Source organism: Lithobates pipiens, unplaced genomic scaffold (assembly GCF_037356315.1).
Source record: "Lithobates pipiens isolate NorthernLeopardFrog02 unplaced genomic scaffold, aLitPip1_a1.2 Scaffold_8, whole genome shotgun sequence".
Lineage (NCBI taxonomy): Eukaryota > Metazoa > Chordata > Amphibia > Anura > Ranidae > Lithobates > Lithobates pipiens.
Window position 1 is genome coordinate 655648571 of NW_027507903.1, and position 17686 is coordinate 655666256.

The window sequence follows — 17686 nt, forward strand, 5'->3', positions numbered from 1 at the left end:
TTAGTCAGGTTGAAAAAAAGACAAGTCCATCCAGTTCAACCACAAAAAAAAAAAATATAATAATATCATACAATCCCATATACCCAATTCTATAACCACAGTTGATCCAGAGGAAGGCAAAAAAAACCATCAGAGCATGATCCAATTTGCTAAAGCAGGTGAAAAAATCCCTTCCTGATCCCCCGAGAGGCAATCTGATTTTATCCGGATCAACTTTACCTATAAATGTCAGTACCCAGTTATATTATGTACACTTAGGAAATAATCCAGGCCTTTCTTAAAGTAATCCACTGAGCTGGCCAGAACCACCTCTGCAGGGAGTCTATTCCACATTTTCACAGCTCTTACTGTGAAGAAACCTTTCCGTATTTGGAGATGAAATCTCTTTTCCTCTAGACGTAAAGAGTGCCCCCTTGTCCTCTTTGTTGACTGTAAAGTGAATAACTCCAAGTTCACTATATGGACCCCTTATATATTTGTACATGTTGATCATATCCCCTCTTAATGTCCTCTTATCAAGAGTGAATAAATTCAGTTCCTCTAACCTTTCCTCATAGCTGAGCTCCTCCATGCCTCTTATCAGTTTGGTTGCCCTTCTCTGCACTTTCTCCAGTTCCCCGATATCCTTTTTGAGAACTGGTGACCAAAACTGAACTGCATATTCCAGATGAGGTCTTACTAATGATTTGAACAGGGGTAAAATGATATCTCTCTCTCTGGGGTCCATACCTCTCTTAATACAGGAAAGGACTTTGCTCGCTTTGGAAACTGCAGCTTGGCATTGCATGCTATTATTAAGCTTATGATCTACCAAAACCCCCAGATCCTTCTCCACTATGGATTCCCCCAGTTGTACTCCCCCTAGTGTGTATGATGCATGCATATTCCTATCCCCCAAGTGCATAACTTTACATTTCTCAACATTAAACCTCATCTGCCACATAACCGCCCAATAGACCCAACCGCCCAACAGACCCAATATCATTTATGAAGATATTAAAAAGTAAGGTTCCCAGCACTGAACCTTGGGGTACACCACTGATAACCTTAAACCATTCAGAGTAAGAATCATTAACCACTACCCTCTGAATTCTGTCTTTTAGTCAGTTTTCTATCCATTGTGACAGAGCGAGGCTCTGTCCTTATGAAATCGGAAGAAAAAGAGACAGAGTTTGCATATCTCCAGCCCTGTGTCCAGGTCTTGAGGATAACGAGCAGGGTGTGTGCCCAGCTGCACACAGGCCATATAATGAAGGGCTGTTGGGAATGGAGTGTGGAGGATGGTGGAGTAGCTTGCTGCTGTGCATGTCCAAAGAGCCCAAAGCTGTGTGCGTTGAAGGGTTGAAGCTGTGTGCGTCCAAAGAGCCCAAAGCTGTGTGCGTTGAAGGGTTGAAGCTGTGTGCGTCCAAGAAGCCTAAGACTGGGTGTATCCAAGCAGCTCGTTTGAGGGGCAAGTACTTATAGCAGCACTACTGCTGAAGAGTAGCCAGGTGGGATAGCATTTTCATTTGGATTGTGTGTATTTAATTTAAGATTGGACCCCTGCGTGGGATTCCTGGATGGACTATTATTTTGTTTTTCCTTTTAATAAACGTGGGCTACCAGGCCCTTAACTATAAATGCCTGCCTGATGTGGACTGAAAAATGCCTCTAACCACTTGAGCTAAACACCCCAATGTTACACCATTTACAAACTGATATTTCCAAACCTGTAGACTTTACCTTACACATGAGCCGTGTGTGCGGAACTGTATCCAACGATTTTGCAAAATTCAAGTATACCACGTCCACCGCCACCCCTCTGTCCAAGTATACCACGTCCACAGCCACTCCTCTGTCCAAGATTTTACTTACCTCCTCATAAAAAGAAATCAGGTTTGCCTGACAACTTCTGTCTTTCATGAATCCATGCTGTCTGTTGCTTAAAATATTTTTTTCCTGCAAGAACTCGTCTATGTGATCTTTTATTAATTTCTCCAGTATCTTCCCAACTATAGAAATTAAACTAACAGGTCTATAATTACTTGGTAAAGACTTTGTTCCCTTTTAAATATAGGCACCACATTGGCCCTGCGCCAATCCAGTGGTACTATTCCTGTCATTAATGAGTCCCTAAAAATTTGATACAATGGCTTTGAAATTACAGAGCTCAATTCTTTTAGGATCCATGGGTGGATGCCATCAGGTCCAGGTGCTTTATCCACCTTTATTCTGTCCAAATATTTCTGGACCATATCACTTTTGAGCCATTGTGGATTTGGGGCTGCATCACTACCACCCCCATCATGGACATGAGCTCCCCCATGCTCCTTCGTATACACAGAGCTGAAGAAAGTATTTAATAAATTAGCCTTCTCTTTGTCCCCAGTCACCCACTCCAGATTATTTTGTAAAGGGCCTACATGCTCAGACTTGACCTTTTTACTATTAATATATTTGAAGAATTTTTGGGGGTTTGTCTTACTATCTTTTGCAATCTGTCTTTAATTTTGAATTTTTGCATCCTTGATTTCCTTTTTACATATTCTGTTATATTCTTTGTAACATTTAAATGACACTAGCGTTCCTTCATTTTTTTATTTTTTAAAAGCTCTTTTTTTATAGTTTATAGCTTTTTTAACTTTGGCCGTGAGCCACAGTTTTATTTTTAGCCTTTTAAACTTATTGCCCATGGGAATATACTTTGTCGTGAGATCACAAACAGTCTTTTTGAAGAATTCCCATTTCTGTTCTGTGCCCATTGATGCCAATATTCTCTCCCAGTCTAAGTCCTGGAGAGCAGCCCTCATCCTTGGAAAATTTGCTCTCTTGAAATTAAGTGTTTTTATCTTTCCCGTATGTGATTTTTGCTTACAGCTAACATCAAATGAAATCATGTTATGGTCACTGCTACCCAGATGTTCCTTTATCTGAACATTGTCCTGTAATAGGTTTAAAAAATTTTGCCCTTTAACTGTCCCAGCAGTGCCATTTCCCCAGTCAGTTTCTGGGTAGTTAAAATCCCCCATTATTATCACTGTCCCAGCCCTTGCAGCCCTTTCTATCTGTGCAAGGAGCTGAGTCTCCACCTCCTCATTAACATTGGGTGGTCTATAACAAACTCAAATGATTAAATTTGAACTACGCACATCTGTATGCAGTTCCACCCATAATGCTTCAGACTCATCACACTCTCCGTCCACCAGGTCCTCTTTATCACTCGCTTTGAGATCACTTCTCACATACAGACAGACCCCTCCACCTTTCCTTTTTACTCTGTCTTTCCGAAAGAGTGCATAGCCAGGAATATTAATAGCCCAGTCATGTGAGGAATGAAGCCAAGTTTCAGCAATACCGATTACATCATAGCTCTCCTGATGCACCAGAGCTTCCAACTCACCTATTTTGCTTGGCAGACTTCTGGCATTGGTGAACAAACATTTTAATGCATTAATATATTTTGACCGGTCACATACTATCCTCTTGGGTGTTCCAAGATTACAACTAGGACTTGCTACTATACTGTATTTACCTTGGGTTTATGTGCTTTGGTTACCCTACCACTAATGCCCCTAATATTACCCTCTGGAATATGCTCCACGCTGACTATCTCTATCTCTGGACCCTCCCCCCCATCGCCTAGTTTAAAAACCCCTCTAACATCTTTCATCCCAGCTGATCTGCACCCTCCTCATTTAGGTGCAGTCTGTCCCTTCTATAGTACCGGTTATCGACTGAGAAGTCGTCCCAGTCCTCCAGGAACCCAAACCCCTCCTTACTACACCAGCTCTTGAGCCACTTGTTTACTTCCTTAATCTCCCTCTTCCTTTCTGGTGTGGCTCGATGTACCAGTAGTATTCCTGAGAATACTACCTTGGATATCCTTTTCCTCAAATTAGCTCCCAAGTCCCTAAAATAATTCTTTAGGATACTCCATCTGCCTCTGGCTTTATCATTGGTGCCAACGTGCACCATGACAGCCGGGTCTTCCCCAGCCCCTCCCAGTAATCTGTCAACCAGATCCGTGATGTTCTGAACCCAAGCGCCCGGCAGACAACATACAGTTCGGCACTTCAGGTTGTTGTTACAGATTGGCCTCTCTGTCCTCCTAAGAATTAAATCCCCTACCACCAGAATCTGTCTTTCCTTTCCCTTTGCTCCCCCCCACTCTCACTGGAGGAGTTCTTCCCTTGGCAGCTAGAAGAATCCCTCAGCTCCAACAGTGCTGGTCCCTGACTGGGATCACCAATGTCACTCAATGGAGCTTACTTATTGGGATACTCCAGCCCTGGATCGGCCTTCCTGGCACTTGCCCCTCTACCCTTCCTGAATGTCACCCATCTACTCTCTGCTAGTGCCTGTGCCTCTTTGTCTCCACCCACCTCTGTGATGGCCCCCGCCGGCACCTGCCGTGTACGTTACTGGCTCTCCTTTAGTATGGAGGGACTTCTCAGTGTTGACAGTTGCTTCCCCAGATTCAGAGTCTGGGCTTCCAGGGAAACAATGTGCTTACATATTTCACAGCAGTATTTGCCCTCGATCAGATGATCAAGGAACGCATACATGCCGCAAGATGTACACCGAGTCGCCTCTCCACACCCGCCAGTCATCATACCTATTAATTTAATGAGGATTAGAGATTATACCCAGTCCAAATCACCTAACAACTAGCTTCCCAACACAAGACAATACACAGGTACTCACAGACCAGCGTGCACCCACAATACACAAGTACTAACGATACACACATATACGCTACTCAGACAACACTCAGGTACTCACACTACACAGGTACTATGACCCCTGTTATAACCTCCTGTTTTAAACTCTGGTTTTTAACTCACCACTTTGACCAGTTCCACTAACTCTGGTTTTTAACTCACCACTTAGTCCAGTTCCATTAACTCTGGTTTTTAACTCACCACTTTGACCAGTTCCACTAACTCTGGTTTTTAACTCACCACTTAGTCCAGTTCCACTAAATCTATTTTTTAACTCACCACTTTGACCAGTTCCACTTAGACAGAGTTCCCACAGACTCAAGATGAGCAGGCTCACATTGAGTTCTACACAAAGTTATATAGACCTCAAGCACCTGTGCCCAATTAACCACTCCCCTTAATTAGTAGGCTGAAGGAAGTAAAGAAAAAAAACTATTTAAAAAGTGCCAGACTGCTAATGTATCAGGATTGAGGCATCAACCATGTACGGTCACGTCTGGCACTCCCAGGACCCCGGAACATGGCTCCACAGTGTGGGCTTTTTTTAACATGTCCGCTGCTGACAATAGTGTTGCCATCTGTAGCCTTTGCAGTCAACGGATAAGTCGCGGTAAGCTCAACACTCACCTAGGGACGACCTTAAGAAGGCACATGGGCTGCCATTACCGAGCCCAGTGGGAGCAACAGAACCTACAAAGCCACACTCCAGGCTCTCACCGTCCAGCCTCTTCTACTTCTCCTTCTCCTCTCTCCTCAGAATTGTCCTCCACTCCACCTTCCATCATGCCATCCTCACGTTTTTCTGGAAAAAGGCAGGCTTCCGTGGACCAAATGTTTGAGCGTAAAAAAATGATGATGCTGGATAACCCTCTTGCCCAACGGTTGACAGCTGGCTTGTCAGAACTGATAGCCCGCCAACTACTGCCATATAAACTGGTGGACTCGGAGGCCTTTGAAAATTTGTGGCCATTGGAACACCACAATGGAAGGTCTCAGGAAGGAAGTATTTCTCACAGAAGGGAATCCCAGAGCTATATGGCCATGTTCAGCGGCAAGTGAATGTATCTCTGGCACACAGTGTTGGTGCCAAGATACATCTGACCACAGATACGTGGTCCAGCAAACACGGGCAGGGAAGGTATATAACTTTTACTGCCCACTGGGTGTACTTACTGACGGCCGTCAACCATGTAACCCATGGCACCCATGTAGATTTGGTTTTACCGCCATGGATTGCATGCAGGCCTGGCTCTTCTTCTCATCCTCCTACTCCATCCTCCCTCTCCTCCTGGGCTGACTCATCCTTTTCCGCTGCTAGTGTCTCTTCCACTGCACCGCCCAAGATCCCCAGAACCTATTCGACATGCCAGTTGAGACGTTGCCATGCTGTTCTGCGTCTGTTGTGCCTGGAAGCCAAGAGCCACCATAGCCCTGCATTTCTTTCAGCTTTGTGTTCACAGGCAGATCAGTGGCTAACACTGCTCAATTTGACAGTTGGTAAAGTGGTGTGTGACAACGGTGCCAATCTGCTTAGCGCATTGAAACAGGGCAAAATTACACATGTGCCATGCATGACTCACGTCTTAAATTTGGTCGTGCAGTGATTCATTGTCAAATACCCTGGGGTCCAGAACATCTTGTGGGAGGCATGGAAAATCTCAGCCCATTTCAGAAGATCTTACACGGCCATGGCTCACCTTGCTGACATTCAGTGGTGACACAATCTGCCGGTCAGGCATCTTATTTGTGATTGCCCAATGCGATGGAACTCAACCTTCTATATGCTTGATAGGCTGCTCCAGCAGAAACGCTCAGTTAACGACTACCTGTATGAACTCTGCGGCAGAACAGGTTCTAGGGAGCTTGTTTTTTTTTCACCGCGCCAGTGGCTGCTCATGCGCGACGCATGCAGACTTCTGCGGCCATTTGATGAAATTACCAAACTGGTCAGTTGCAGCCATGGCGCCATCAGTGACATTGTACCTTACGCCTTCTTTATGGAGCGTACATTGCGTTGTGTCATTGATCAAGCTGTGGAGGAGCAGGAAGATGAGGAAGTCGCAATGCTGGATGAATTCCCAGGGGGGGCTACTCTATCTGAGACAAGTCAACAACAGGAGTCTGAAGAGTCAGAGGAGGATGGTGCCCAGGGCGGATGAGGAAGAGCAAGAAGAGCATGCTTTAAACCTTTCTGGGATCCCATTTGTTGTCCGTGGATGGGTGGAGGAGAACGAGGAGGACAACATTATCCTGGATGATGAGCAGGAGCCAGGCCACCACACCACTTCCAGTTTAGTGCAAATGGGGGCCTTCATGTTCCAGTGTTTTAACAGGGACCCCCTTATAAAAAGCATAAAGGTCAAGGACCAGTACTGGGTGGCAACGTACTTAGACCCCCTGTACAAACACAAAATGGTGGAAATGTTACCACAATCACAGAGGGCTGTCAGAATGGAGCACTTCCAGGCCTTGCTTCGAGAAATGCTGCATTCTGCTTTTGCTTGCTCTGGCAGAGGAATTCCCACTCCCAGAGAAAGAGTTGCGGGTACCAATCCAGCAAGAAGAGGGTGGTTTGAAGATGTGTTGGTCACTTTTGATATGAGATCATTCTTTCAGCCGACCCATTGACAGGTGTCATCCAGATCCAGCATCAGGGAACGCCTAGACCGACAGGTGTCCGACTACATCGGGTTAACGACCGATGTGGACGCTCTGAGAAGTGATGAATCCCTGGACTACTGGGTGGGCAGGCTTGACCTCTGGCCAGAGCTTGCCCAATTTGCAATGGCACTGTTGGCTTGCCCCTCGTCCAGAGTCCTGTCTGAAAGGATGTTCAGCGCAGCAGGGGGGGTCGTGACCGATAAGCGTACTCGCCTAGCTCACGATAGTGTCGACTACCTCACATTTATAAAAATGAATGAGGCATGGATCTCGGAGGAATTCAACACATGTGACCAGTAGACCATGTATATGCATAACTCTATAAACTATTTATATAATCTAGCACATGGACCTTTTTTCTACTTTTGGCTCACTTGTACAAAAAAAGCACACCGTACTATATGCCCGTACCCTCCTGTTTGAAGAGGTTGAGCGGTGTCATATTTTTGGGTCCCACAGCGAGTTGCTGGTGTCAGTGCTGGTGTCAGTGCTCTCTATCTCAGTGCTGGTGTCAGTACTCTCTATCTCGGTGCTGGTGTCAGTGTTCTCTATCTCGGTGCTGGTGTCAGTGCTGTTTATCTCGGTGCTGGTATCAGTGCTCTCTATCTCGGTGCTGGTGTCAGTGCTCTCTATCTCGGTGCTGGTGTCAGTGTTCTATCTCAGTGCTGGTGTCAGTGAGGGACATAGCAGAGGAGAAGCCAATCAGCAGGCAGTGTCAGCACCATGGCTGAGGATCAGCACTGGCCTGGCACCTCCGGACCACTGCAGTGGAGCCCTGCATAGGTGGGGGTAAGAACCAGGCAGAGGGAGGGGTCAGGGGCTCAAGCACAGGTTGGCACACTGGGACACTGGCACAGGACTGAACTGCCCTGACTGTGGCACTGATCATCTCCTGCACCCCCTTCATAGCCTGCCCTGACCTTGCCTCTCCTCCATGGCCTTCATGTGCTACTGAATTGTCAAAATTTCACAGATAAAAAAAGAATGCTTGTCGTTGTCGATCCCAGATTCACTTAATACTTCTGGCATGTCAGTGTCCATGTTGTGGGACTATGTGTGCACAGCTAGTAAGTATTTTGTGGCTGAAAATATGAACATTTGGGCACATTTGCGGATCACGTTCTCAAAACGTCCCGTCGTAAGTTCCTCTATCACTAGTAGTGAATGAACTGAATTAAAGTCTTAACAATGTGCTCAAGGATCCATCGGTTTGCCACCTTTTCAGATAACTACTTTTATTACTCTTACTTTGGAGCCATGTCATAAGACGTTCCATCCACAAAACTCCAGGTTCCATCAGCATCTGTTAGACCGATCCAAAATAATTGATTGTTTGTAATCCCACGCAGAAAATTCTTAAGAAAGACAAAATATAGAAGTTGTTAGAAGATGAATTATACACACAAAGGTCACATGACAGTTGGGCTACCGGTATATTTCAGGGTTTGAGTAGGAAACTGGGGAACCAGGAGGTAATCCACTAAAATGATGAGAACACGTCACACCCCAACACAAATGTGATCTTCCCCCGGAGACAAAGACATGGCACAACTTATCTCCAGGCTCGTGACACCCCTGAGGTCAGCCTTAGAAAATGGACAGCAAAGTCAAAGTTGAAAAAATTGAGGAGAGAGGAAATGTATTCTACAATAGCAATGTTTTGGCTGTGTGTCATTTCCTGTCATCGCGTTTGGAGAATTTACCTCTGAAACCACTGTGTCCAGTACATGCTGTTTTAATCATCTTTTCATGTAAGTGCATTACCTTTAATAAATCCTGGTGAAAAAGGTTTTACACTATTGTGGTGTTTATCTCTCATTTGGAGTATATGACCTGAGTTCACGGTTGGAGTAAAAGAAACCTGATGTTTTCCCCGGTGGTGGTTTGAAGTTTCTGTTGAGCGGACCTCCTTACAGACATGGAGTTTTTCCAGACATACAAGCCATACTATACTACAGCTTCTATGAATGGAACACCAACTATGAATGGAGGGGGCAGACCTAACGATCATCCACCCATCCTCCATTCAGAGATCATTTCCCATTCATAGAATAAAGAAGTTTTTTTTTTAATTACTCAGGTGTATTGGTAATACTTGAACCATGAAGCCAGAAGGATATCCATAAGAAAGTTGTTGTTTTTTTTTCTCCCTAAAGGAAACCTATAATTAGAGAAGAATGTAGGTTTTCCTTTCCTGTGCTGACCTCCTAAACATGCCAGTGGCCTGGTTAGAACCCCAAACATTTTATTTCTACTTTTTAATATACTGGGAAGGAACGAGAACCTCCATCAAGTCTTCATTGTAACACTAAAAGAGATGAGGAGCACTGGATTGCAGTGGCGGCCGCTCCATTAGGGGCGCATGGGCACCTTCCCTCTAATCAATGCCCTCGGTCCAAATCTCCAATGTCTTTATGGACCTTGCTTTGTGCACTGGTCCAAATCATTTGGTGCAGGGGAAATTATAGTTTGGGGGTTGTTTTTCAGGGGTTGGGCTTGGCCCCTTAGTTCCAGTGAAGGGAACCAAGACATTTTGGACAATTCCAGGCTCCCAACTTTGTGAGAACAGTTTGGGGACGTCCTCTTCCTGTTCTAACATGACTGCGCACCAGTGCACAAAGCGAGGTCCATAAAGACATGGGTGAATGAGCTTGGGGTGGGGGAACTTGACGGGCCTACACAGAATCCTGACTTCAACTCGATAGAACATCTTTGGGATGAATTAGAGTGGAGACTGCAATACAGACCTTCTCATCCAACATCAGTGCCTGACCTCACAAATGCTCTGGAAGAATGCCCAAACATTCCCATAGGCACTCTTCAAAAACTTCTGGACAGCAGGAGACTGTGAGCCAGGCCTTCTCGTCCAACATCAGTGCCTGACCTCACAAATGTGCTTCTAGAAGAATGCTCAAACATTCTCATAGATACACTCCTAAACCTTGTGGACATCCTTCCCAGAAGAGTTGAAGCTGTTATACAGTAGCTGCAAAGGGCGGGCCAACCCAATATTGAACCCTACGGATTAAGACTGGGATGCCATTGAAGTTAATTTTTTGTCTGTATATAATTCCTGCACCTTTTTTTGTTTCAATGTTTGATAATCATGCAGCTGATCGCTCTATTTAGAAAGAACTTTGTCTCTGTGAAGAAGCTTCAGCAGTGTAAGCTCTGTTACATTCCTGTCTGGATGAGGCAGCAAGTGACACATTTATTTAAATGTCAGAATTTCACCAAGAGATTCTATAAAGGTGGCAGATTTCTGTTAAAACATGTAGTGTTGGCTACCGTGTGTGTGCAAAGGGTTAGCTAATCATTTGACCTGACTCAGTCATAATCTCTCAGTCTACCAGTGCTTAGATTGTTGTCCTGCAAACTGGACAATCTCTTCCCAGGGTGAGGCTGGGAGCATAAAAATCAAATGTGATCAGACAGTGGGACTAATACAATAGGAAGTATATATCTGTGCATACCATCTCTTCCTCGCCATTAATGACCACCAGGTGGGCCTCCTTGTTCTCGCAGTCTTTCTTGGCGTCGTTCCATGGTTTTTTGTCTGAAGACAAGTAGTAACAGCTGAGTCCATAGTGGCTCCATCCCTCACTGCATAATGGATTAGAGGAGTCTGAGGGAGCAGGAAAGAGGATTAGGTGGGTGACGCTGGATTGTTATGGTTATAGCCGTACAGTTTAGCCAAGACGGTAAAATTATAATCAGGCAAAGCATGCAGACATACATTTTGTGGGGGCAATGGGGGTACTCTACTACATGCCAACATCCCTTTATCACTGAAAAAAAAAAATGTACATTTCGCTTAATGGGATGTTAAAGGGCACTTATCACAACACATATATTTAAAATGATGTAATACTTTTATTGGTACAACATCATACAAATATTTAAAAAAAATATAAGCACAGCATAAAATATTACTTTGGAAATGTCCTAGATCAGTGATTGCAAACCTTTTTGAGCCTGAGTGCTCAAACTGAAATAATAAAGTGGGTTTTGTGTTGCAAAGTGCCAACACGGCAAAAAAAGAGAGGGGTCGTGTGAGAGAGAGATGGGGGTGTGTGTGAGAGAAAGCAGGTGAGAGAGGGGGGTGAGTGAGAGAGAGAAAGTGGGTGTGAGAAAGAGGGGGAAGGGGGGGTGAGAGAGAGGGAGGGGGGCTGAGAGAGAGAGGAGGGCTGAGAGCGACAGGGGGGCTGAGAGAGCAAGAGGGGGGCTGAGAGAGAGGGAGGGGAGCTGAGAGAGTGTGAGGGGGCTGAGAGAGGGGGAGGGGTGTGGTGAGAGGGGGGGGGTGTGTGAGAGATGGGAGTGTGAGAGAGAGTGTGAGTTTGAGAGAGATGCTGAGAAGGAGGGGGGCAGAGAGAGAGAGGGTGTATGTGTGTGTGTGAGAGAGAGAGATGGGTGTGTGTGTGAGAGAGATACTGAGAGGGAGGGGGGCAGAGAGAGAGGGGTGTAAGAGAGAGGGGGTGTGTGTGTGAGATAGAGGAGTGTGAGAGAGAGAGAGGGGTGTGTGAGAGAGGGAGAGATGTGAGAGAGAAAGGGGTGTGTGTGTGAGCGAGGGATGTGAGAGAGAGATGCTGAGAGGGAGGGGGTGTGAGAGAGAGAGAGGTGTGTGAGAGAGAGAGAGGGGGGGTGAGAGAGAAGGGGTGGGTGTGAGAGAGAGAGAGAGACAGAGGTGAGAGAGAGAGAGAGACAGAGGTGAGAGAGAGTGTGTGTGAGAGAGGGGGTGTGTGAGAGAAAGGGGGGTGTGAGAGAGAGAGAGAGACAGAGGTGAGAGAGAGAGAGAGACAGAGGTGAGAGAGAGAGAGACAGAGGTGAGAGAGAGAGAGACAGAGGTGAGAGAGAGATGGGGGCGTGAGAGAGAAAGGGTGTGAGAGAGAGAGAGAGAGAGAGAGAGAGAGGGTATGTGTGTGAAAGAGAGGGGGTGTGTGTGAGAGAGAGGGGGTGTGTGTGAAAGAGGGGGTGTGTGTGAAAGAGGGGGTGTGTGTGAAAGAGAGGGGGTGTGTGTGAGAGAGAGGTGAGAGAGAGATGATGTATGTGAGTGGGTGAGAGAGAGAGGGGGTGTGAGAGGAGAGAGAGAGGGGGTGAGAGAGAAGGGAGGGGGTGAGCGAGAGAGGGGTGTGTGTGTGAGAGAGTATGTGTGTGAGAGAGAAAGATGGGGTGTGAGAGAGAGAGAGGGTGTAAGAGAGAGGGGGTTGAGCGAGAGGGGGTTGAGCGAGGGGGTGTGAGAGAGAGGGGGGTGTGAGAGAGGGTGTGTGTATGAGGAGAGAGAGAGATGGGGTGTGAGAGAGAGAGGGGTGTGAGAGAGAGAGGGTGTAAGAGAGATGGGGTGAGAGAGAGGGGGTGTGAGAGAGAGAGGGGGGTGTGAGAGAGGGTGTGTGTATGAGGAGAGAGAGAGAGAGATGGAGGTGTGAGAGAGAGAGGGGTGTGAGAGACAAGGAGGTGTGAGAAAATGGGGGTGTGAGAGAGAGAGGGAGGGCTGAGAGAGAGAGAAATGAGGGGTGAGAGAGAGAGAGAGAGAGAGAGATGGGGGGACAGAGAGAGAGAGGGCTGTGAAAAAGATGGGAGGGAGGGGGCCTGAGAGCGAGAGAGAGAGATGCTGAGAGAGAGGGGGACAGAGAGATGGAGGGGGCTGAGAGAGAAGGGTGTGGGAGAGAGGAAAGGGGACAGAGAGAGGGGGGACTGAAAAAGAGGGGGGCTGAGAGAAGAGATAGACCTCTATCTCTGTCCTATTCTGCAGTCCCTGCTCTGCCTCCCTGCCCCAGTCTTTGTCTGCAGGTTGTCAGTGTATAATTGTGCCCGGGACCTGTCTCTGTCCTTGATCCAGGAGAGCTCTCTGCTCTGTTCCATCCAGCGGCTCCCTCACAGCCTGCGCCCCCCACCTGCCCTCATCTTCCAGGCCCACAGTCAGCCTGTTCTCCGGTCCTCACTATTGAAGAGGAGGTTTGAGTAGTCCCGGCTCCGGAAGGCTCCCGGGATGCTGCGCCCCTCTTTGGTCCCCAAGTAAGTGAAGCTCTTCTCTCCCTCCCATGCTGTCAGGCCTGTAGTCTTCCATGTGGAGTCTGCGGGGCCGCCCACTCACTCATGCAGACAGTTTCCTGCACCTCACCACTGCTTGCGCCCGCGCTCTCCCCATAGAGATGGCTCTGTGTGCCAGCAGTGGCACGCATGCCATAGGATTGTCATTACTGTCCTTGATGTTACAAATGAATCGATGTGACTTTTTTCACCCGATACATTTCAGAGAAATTAAATCTCCTTCATCAGGGATGTTTGCAGTATCACATCTCCACAATACTATTTGAAAATTCACTAAATTGTCAAAAGTATTGGGACACCTGCCTTTACAGGCATATGAACTTTACTGGCACCCTAGTCTTAGTCCGTAGGGTTCAGCATTGAGTTGGCCCACCCTTTGCAGCTATAACATCTTCAACTCTTCTGGGAAGGCAGTCCACAAGATTTAGGAGTATGTCTATGGGAATGTTTGACCATTCTTCCAGAAGAGCATTTGTGAGGTCAGGCACTGATGTTGGATGAGAAGGCCTGGCTCGCAGTCTGCGCTCTAATTCATCCCAAAGGTGTTCTGTCGGGTTGAAGTCAGGACTCTGTACACATCAGCCAAGTTTCTCCACCCCAAACTCTCTCATCAATGACTTTATAGACCTTGATTTGTGCACTGGTGGGCAGTCATGTTGGAACAGGAAGGGGCCATCCCCAAACTGTTCCCACAAAGTTGGGAGCATGAAATTGTCCAAAATGTCTTGGTATGCTGATGCCTTAAGAGTTCCCTTCACTGGATCTAAGGGGCCAATCCCAACTCCTGAAAAACAACCCCACATCATGATCCCCCTCCACAAAATGATTGCCGGACAGTCAAGTTCCTCCACCCCAAACTTGCTCAACCATGTCTAGATGGACCTTGCTTTGTGCACTGGTCCAAAACATTTGGTGGAGGGGGGATTATGGTGTGGGGTTGTTTTTCAGGGGTTGGGCTTGGCCCCCCTTAGTTCTAGACATGTGCATTTCGTTTCGTTCCAATTCGAAATTCGAACAAATTTTCATTATTCGGACATTCGGATGCATCCGAATTACCGAATTACAATGCTAATGAATTCGACCGAATTCGGCCGAAATTCAAATCAAAGTCGAAAAAAATTCAAATTCGAAAACAATTAGAATCAAATTCTAAAACAATTCTAGTCGAATCGAATTTGAAAACAATTTGCATCGAATTCGAAAACAAATTTGAATAAAAATTGAAAAAATATAAATCGATTTCTAAAAAAGAATACAGTAAAATAGAATATAAAATGATAACACAATAGAATGAATATATATATATATATATATATATATATATATATATATATATATATATATATATATATATACACACACACACACATATACCATCTTCCGAAATTCGAATTTCCTATAGAATGAATTAGAATAGAAAAGATTTGAATACAAAAGAATAGACTAGAAAAACAATTGAACAGAATAGTACAAAATATTATTTTTCTATTTATTTTTATTCTATCACTGAGTCCAAGCCTTATTCTTCAAGGGGAAACCCTAACCCCAACCCTAACCCTAAACCTAACCCGAACCCCAAGTTGGGGATTGTCCACTTGCCACATCACCTGCCACAAGTTGTGTATTGTCCACTTGCCACGAGTGCCATGACACCTGCCACGAGTGCCACGTGACCGGCCATGAGTGCCACATGACCGGCCATGAGTGGCACGTGACCGGCCACAAGTTCCACGTAACCTGCCATGTGACCAAGTTGTGGATTGTCCACTTGCCACGTCACATGCCACACGTTGTGTATTGTCCACTTGCCACATCACCTGCCACAAGTTGTGTATTGTCCGCTTTCCACATCACCTGCCACAAGTTGTGTATTGTCCACTTCCCACGTCACCTGCCACAAGTTGTGTATTGTCCGCTTTCCACATCACCTGCCACAAGTTGTGTATTGTCCACTTCCCACGTCACCTGCCCCAAGTTGTGTATTGTCCGCTTGCCACATCAACTGCCCCAAGTTGTGTATTATCCTTTTGCCACAACACCTGCCATGAGTGCCACGTGATCGGCCACAAGTGCTAAGTGACCGGCCATGAGTGCCACTTGTCCGGTCATCAGTGCCACGTGACCGGCCACGAGTGCCACGTGACCTGCCACGGGTGCCACTTGACCGGCCACGGGTGCCACGTGACCTGCCAGGGGTGCCACCTGATCTGCCAGGGGTGCCACCTGACCTGCCACAGGTGCCACTTGACTGGCCACGGGTGCCACGTGACCGGCCATGGGTGCCTCTTGACCAGCCACAAGTGCCACGTGATCAAGTTGTGGACTGTCCACTTGCCACATGACCTGCCAAAAGTTATGGGGTTCCTAGCACCAAGTGACCCCGAGATACATATCTCGGGGGCCACTTACAGCTAGAATGTGGCCCCCGAGATATGTGGCCCCAAATTCAGGTCGCAAAATGTCATTCTCTGATATGGACAATATGTCAAGCACTTTTCTGCAGCAGAGAATGACATTTTGCGACCCGAATTTGCGGCCACATATCTCAGGGTCACTTGGTGCTAGAAACCCCAAATTTGGTGATTTGGTGAAATCATTATATACTAAATTCGAATTTCGGAAGATGGTTGTTTTATAATATATATATATATATATTTCTTTCCGAGATTCGAATTTCGTATAGAATGAATTCGAATTTGAATAGAAAAGATTAGAATGGAAATAGAGAATAGACTAGAAAAACAATAGAGCAGAATAGAATATATTATATTTTATTCTATAATGTTCTATTGTTTTTCTAGTCTATTCTTTTATATTCTATTGAAATCTTTTCTATTCAAATTCAAATTCATTCTATATGAAATTCGAATGTCAAATGTATATATATATATATATATATATATATATATATATATATATATATATAGATATATATATATAACTGAAGCTGCTGACTTTTAATAAATGGACACTCACCTGTCCCAGGGTCCAGCGATGCCAGCAGCCGAGGCCACCATTCTAGGTGAGGGAATCGGGAAGTTAAGCGCTGCGGCTTCACTTCCCGGTTCCCTACTGCACATGCGCGAGTCGCGCAGCGCAATACGAATTGTCCACGCTGTCTCTGGGACCCGTGTGTGTCCCAGCAGACAGCGCGCAGGGACAGGAAGAGGCATAGACTCCCATGGGAGTCTATGCCCAGAAGTCGGTGTAAATACCTGTCTTTGACAGGTATCTGCACCCCCCTCTCCCCTGAAAGGTGACAATTGTGACACCGGAGGGTTCTGATGAGCGGAAGTTCCACTTTAGGGTGGAACCCCGCTTTAATGAATTAAAACAAAACAAATGTTTGCCTTTTGTACATCACAGATTTCATTCGCAAGGCAAGTACATATGCTGTATATCATTGTCCATTTTGCAAAGTCACCTGCCGCAAGTGCCACGTGACCGGCCACGAGTGCCACGTGACCGGCCACGGGTGCCACGTGACCGGCCACAGGTGCCACGTGACCTGCCACGGTTGCCACGTGACCTGCCACGGGTGCCACGTGACCTGCCACGGGTGCCACGTGACTTGCCAGGGGTGCCACGTGACTTGCCACGAGTGCCACGTGACCTGCCACAGGTGCCATGTGACCAACCACGGGTGCCACATGACCTGCCAGGGGTGCCACGTGACCTGCCAGGGGTGCCATGTGACATGTCACGAGTTTCACATGAACAGCCACGAGTGCCACATGTACCACGTGACCTGCCACAAGTGCCACATGACCTGCCACATGACCCAGTTGTGGATTGGCCACTTGTCAGGTCACCTGCCACAAGTTGGGGTTCCTAGCACCAAGTGACCCATAGATATAGGCAATATGTCAAGTACTTTTCTGCAGCAGAGAATGACATTTTGCGACCCGAATTTGGAGCCACATATCTCAGGGTCACTTATAGCTAGAAACCCCAAATTTGGTATTCAAACACAATAGTACTAGCACTACAACATATCTAAATTTGGTTTCTAGCAGCAAGTAACCCCGAGATACATGGCCCTAAAGTCGGGTCACAAAATATTTTCGAATGCGGTTGAAATAATTTCAAATCATGTTGAAATCATTTCGAATCCGGTAGAAATATTTTCGAATTTGGTTGAAATTTTGTTTCGAATGTGGCCGATTTTTCGAATTCGGTAGAAAACTAAACGAAATCTGAAAACGAATTTAAGGAAGTTAATGAATATAACTAAATGAAATTAATGAATTAACGAATAAAAACGAAACGAAACTAAA

General features: G+C 46.2%; 1 protein-coding gene across 3 annotated transcripts in view; it reads right to left on the reverse strand.

Annotated features, from left to right (window-relative positions):
• The window catches only part of LOC143964211 (C-type lectin domain family 10 member A-like), an 82118-nt gene that overhangs the window by 10274 nt on the left and 54158 nt on the right, over positions 1-17686 (reverse strand). For all 3 annotated transcript variants that reach the window (XM_077473920.1, XM_077473918.1, XM_077473919.1), the window contains 2 exons: positions 10835-10986; positions 8610-8716 (listed from right to left, as the gene is read on the reverse strand). In XM_077473920.1, the coding sequence (XP_077330046.1) occupies positions 8610-8716; positions 10835-10986 (259 nt within the window). The remainder of the gene's footprint in view (positions 1-8609; positions 8717-10834; positions 10987-17686) is intronic.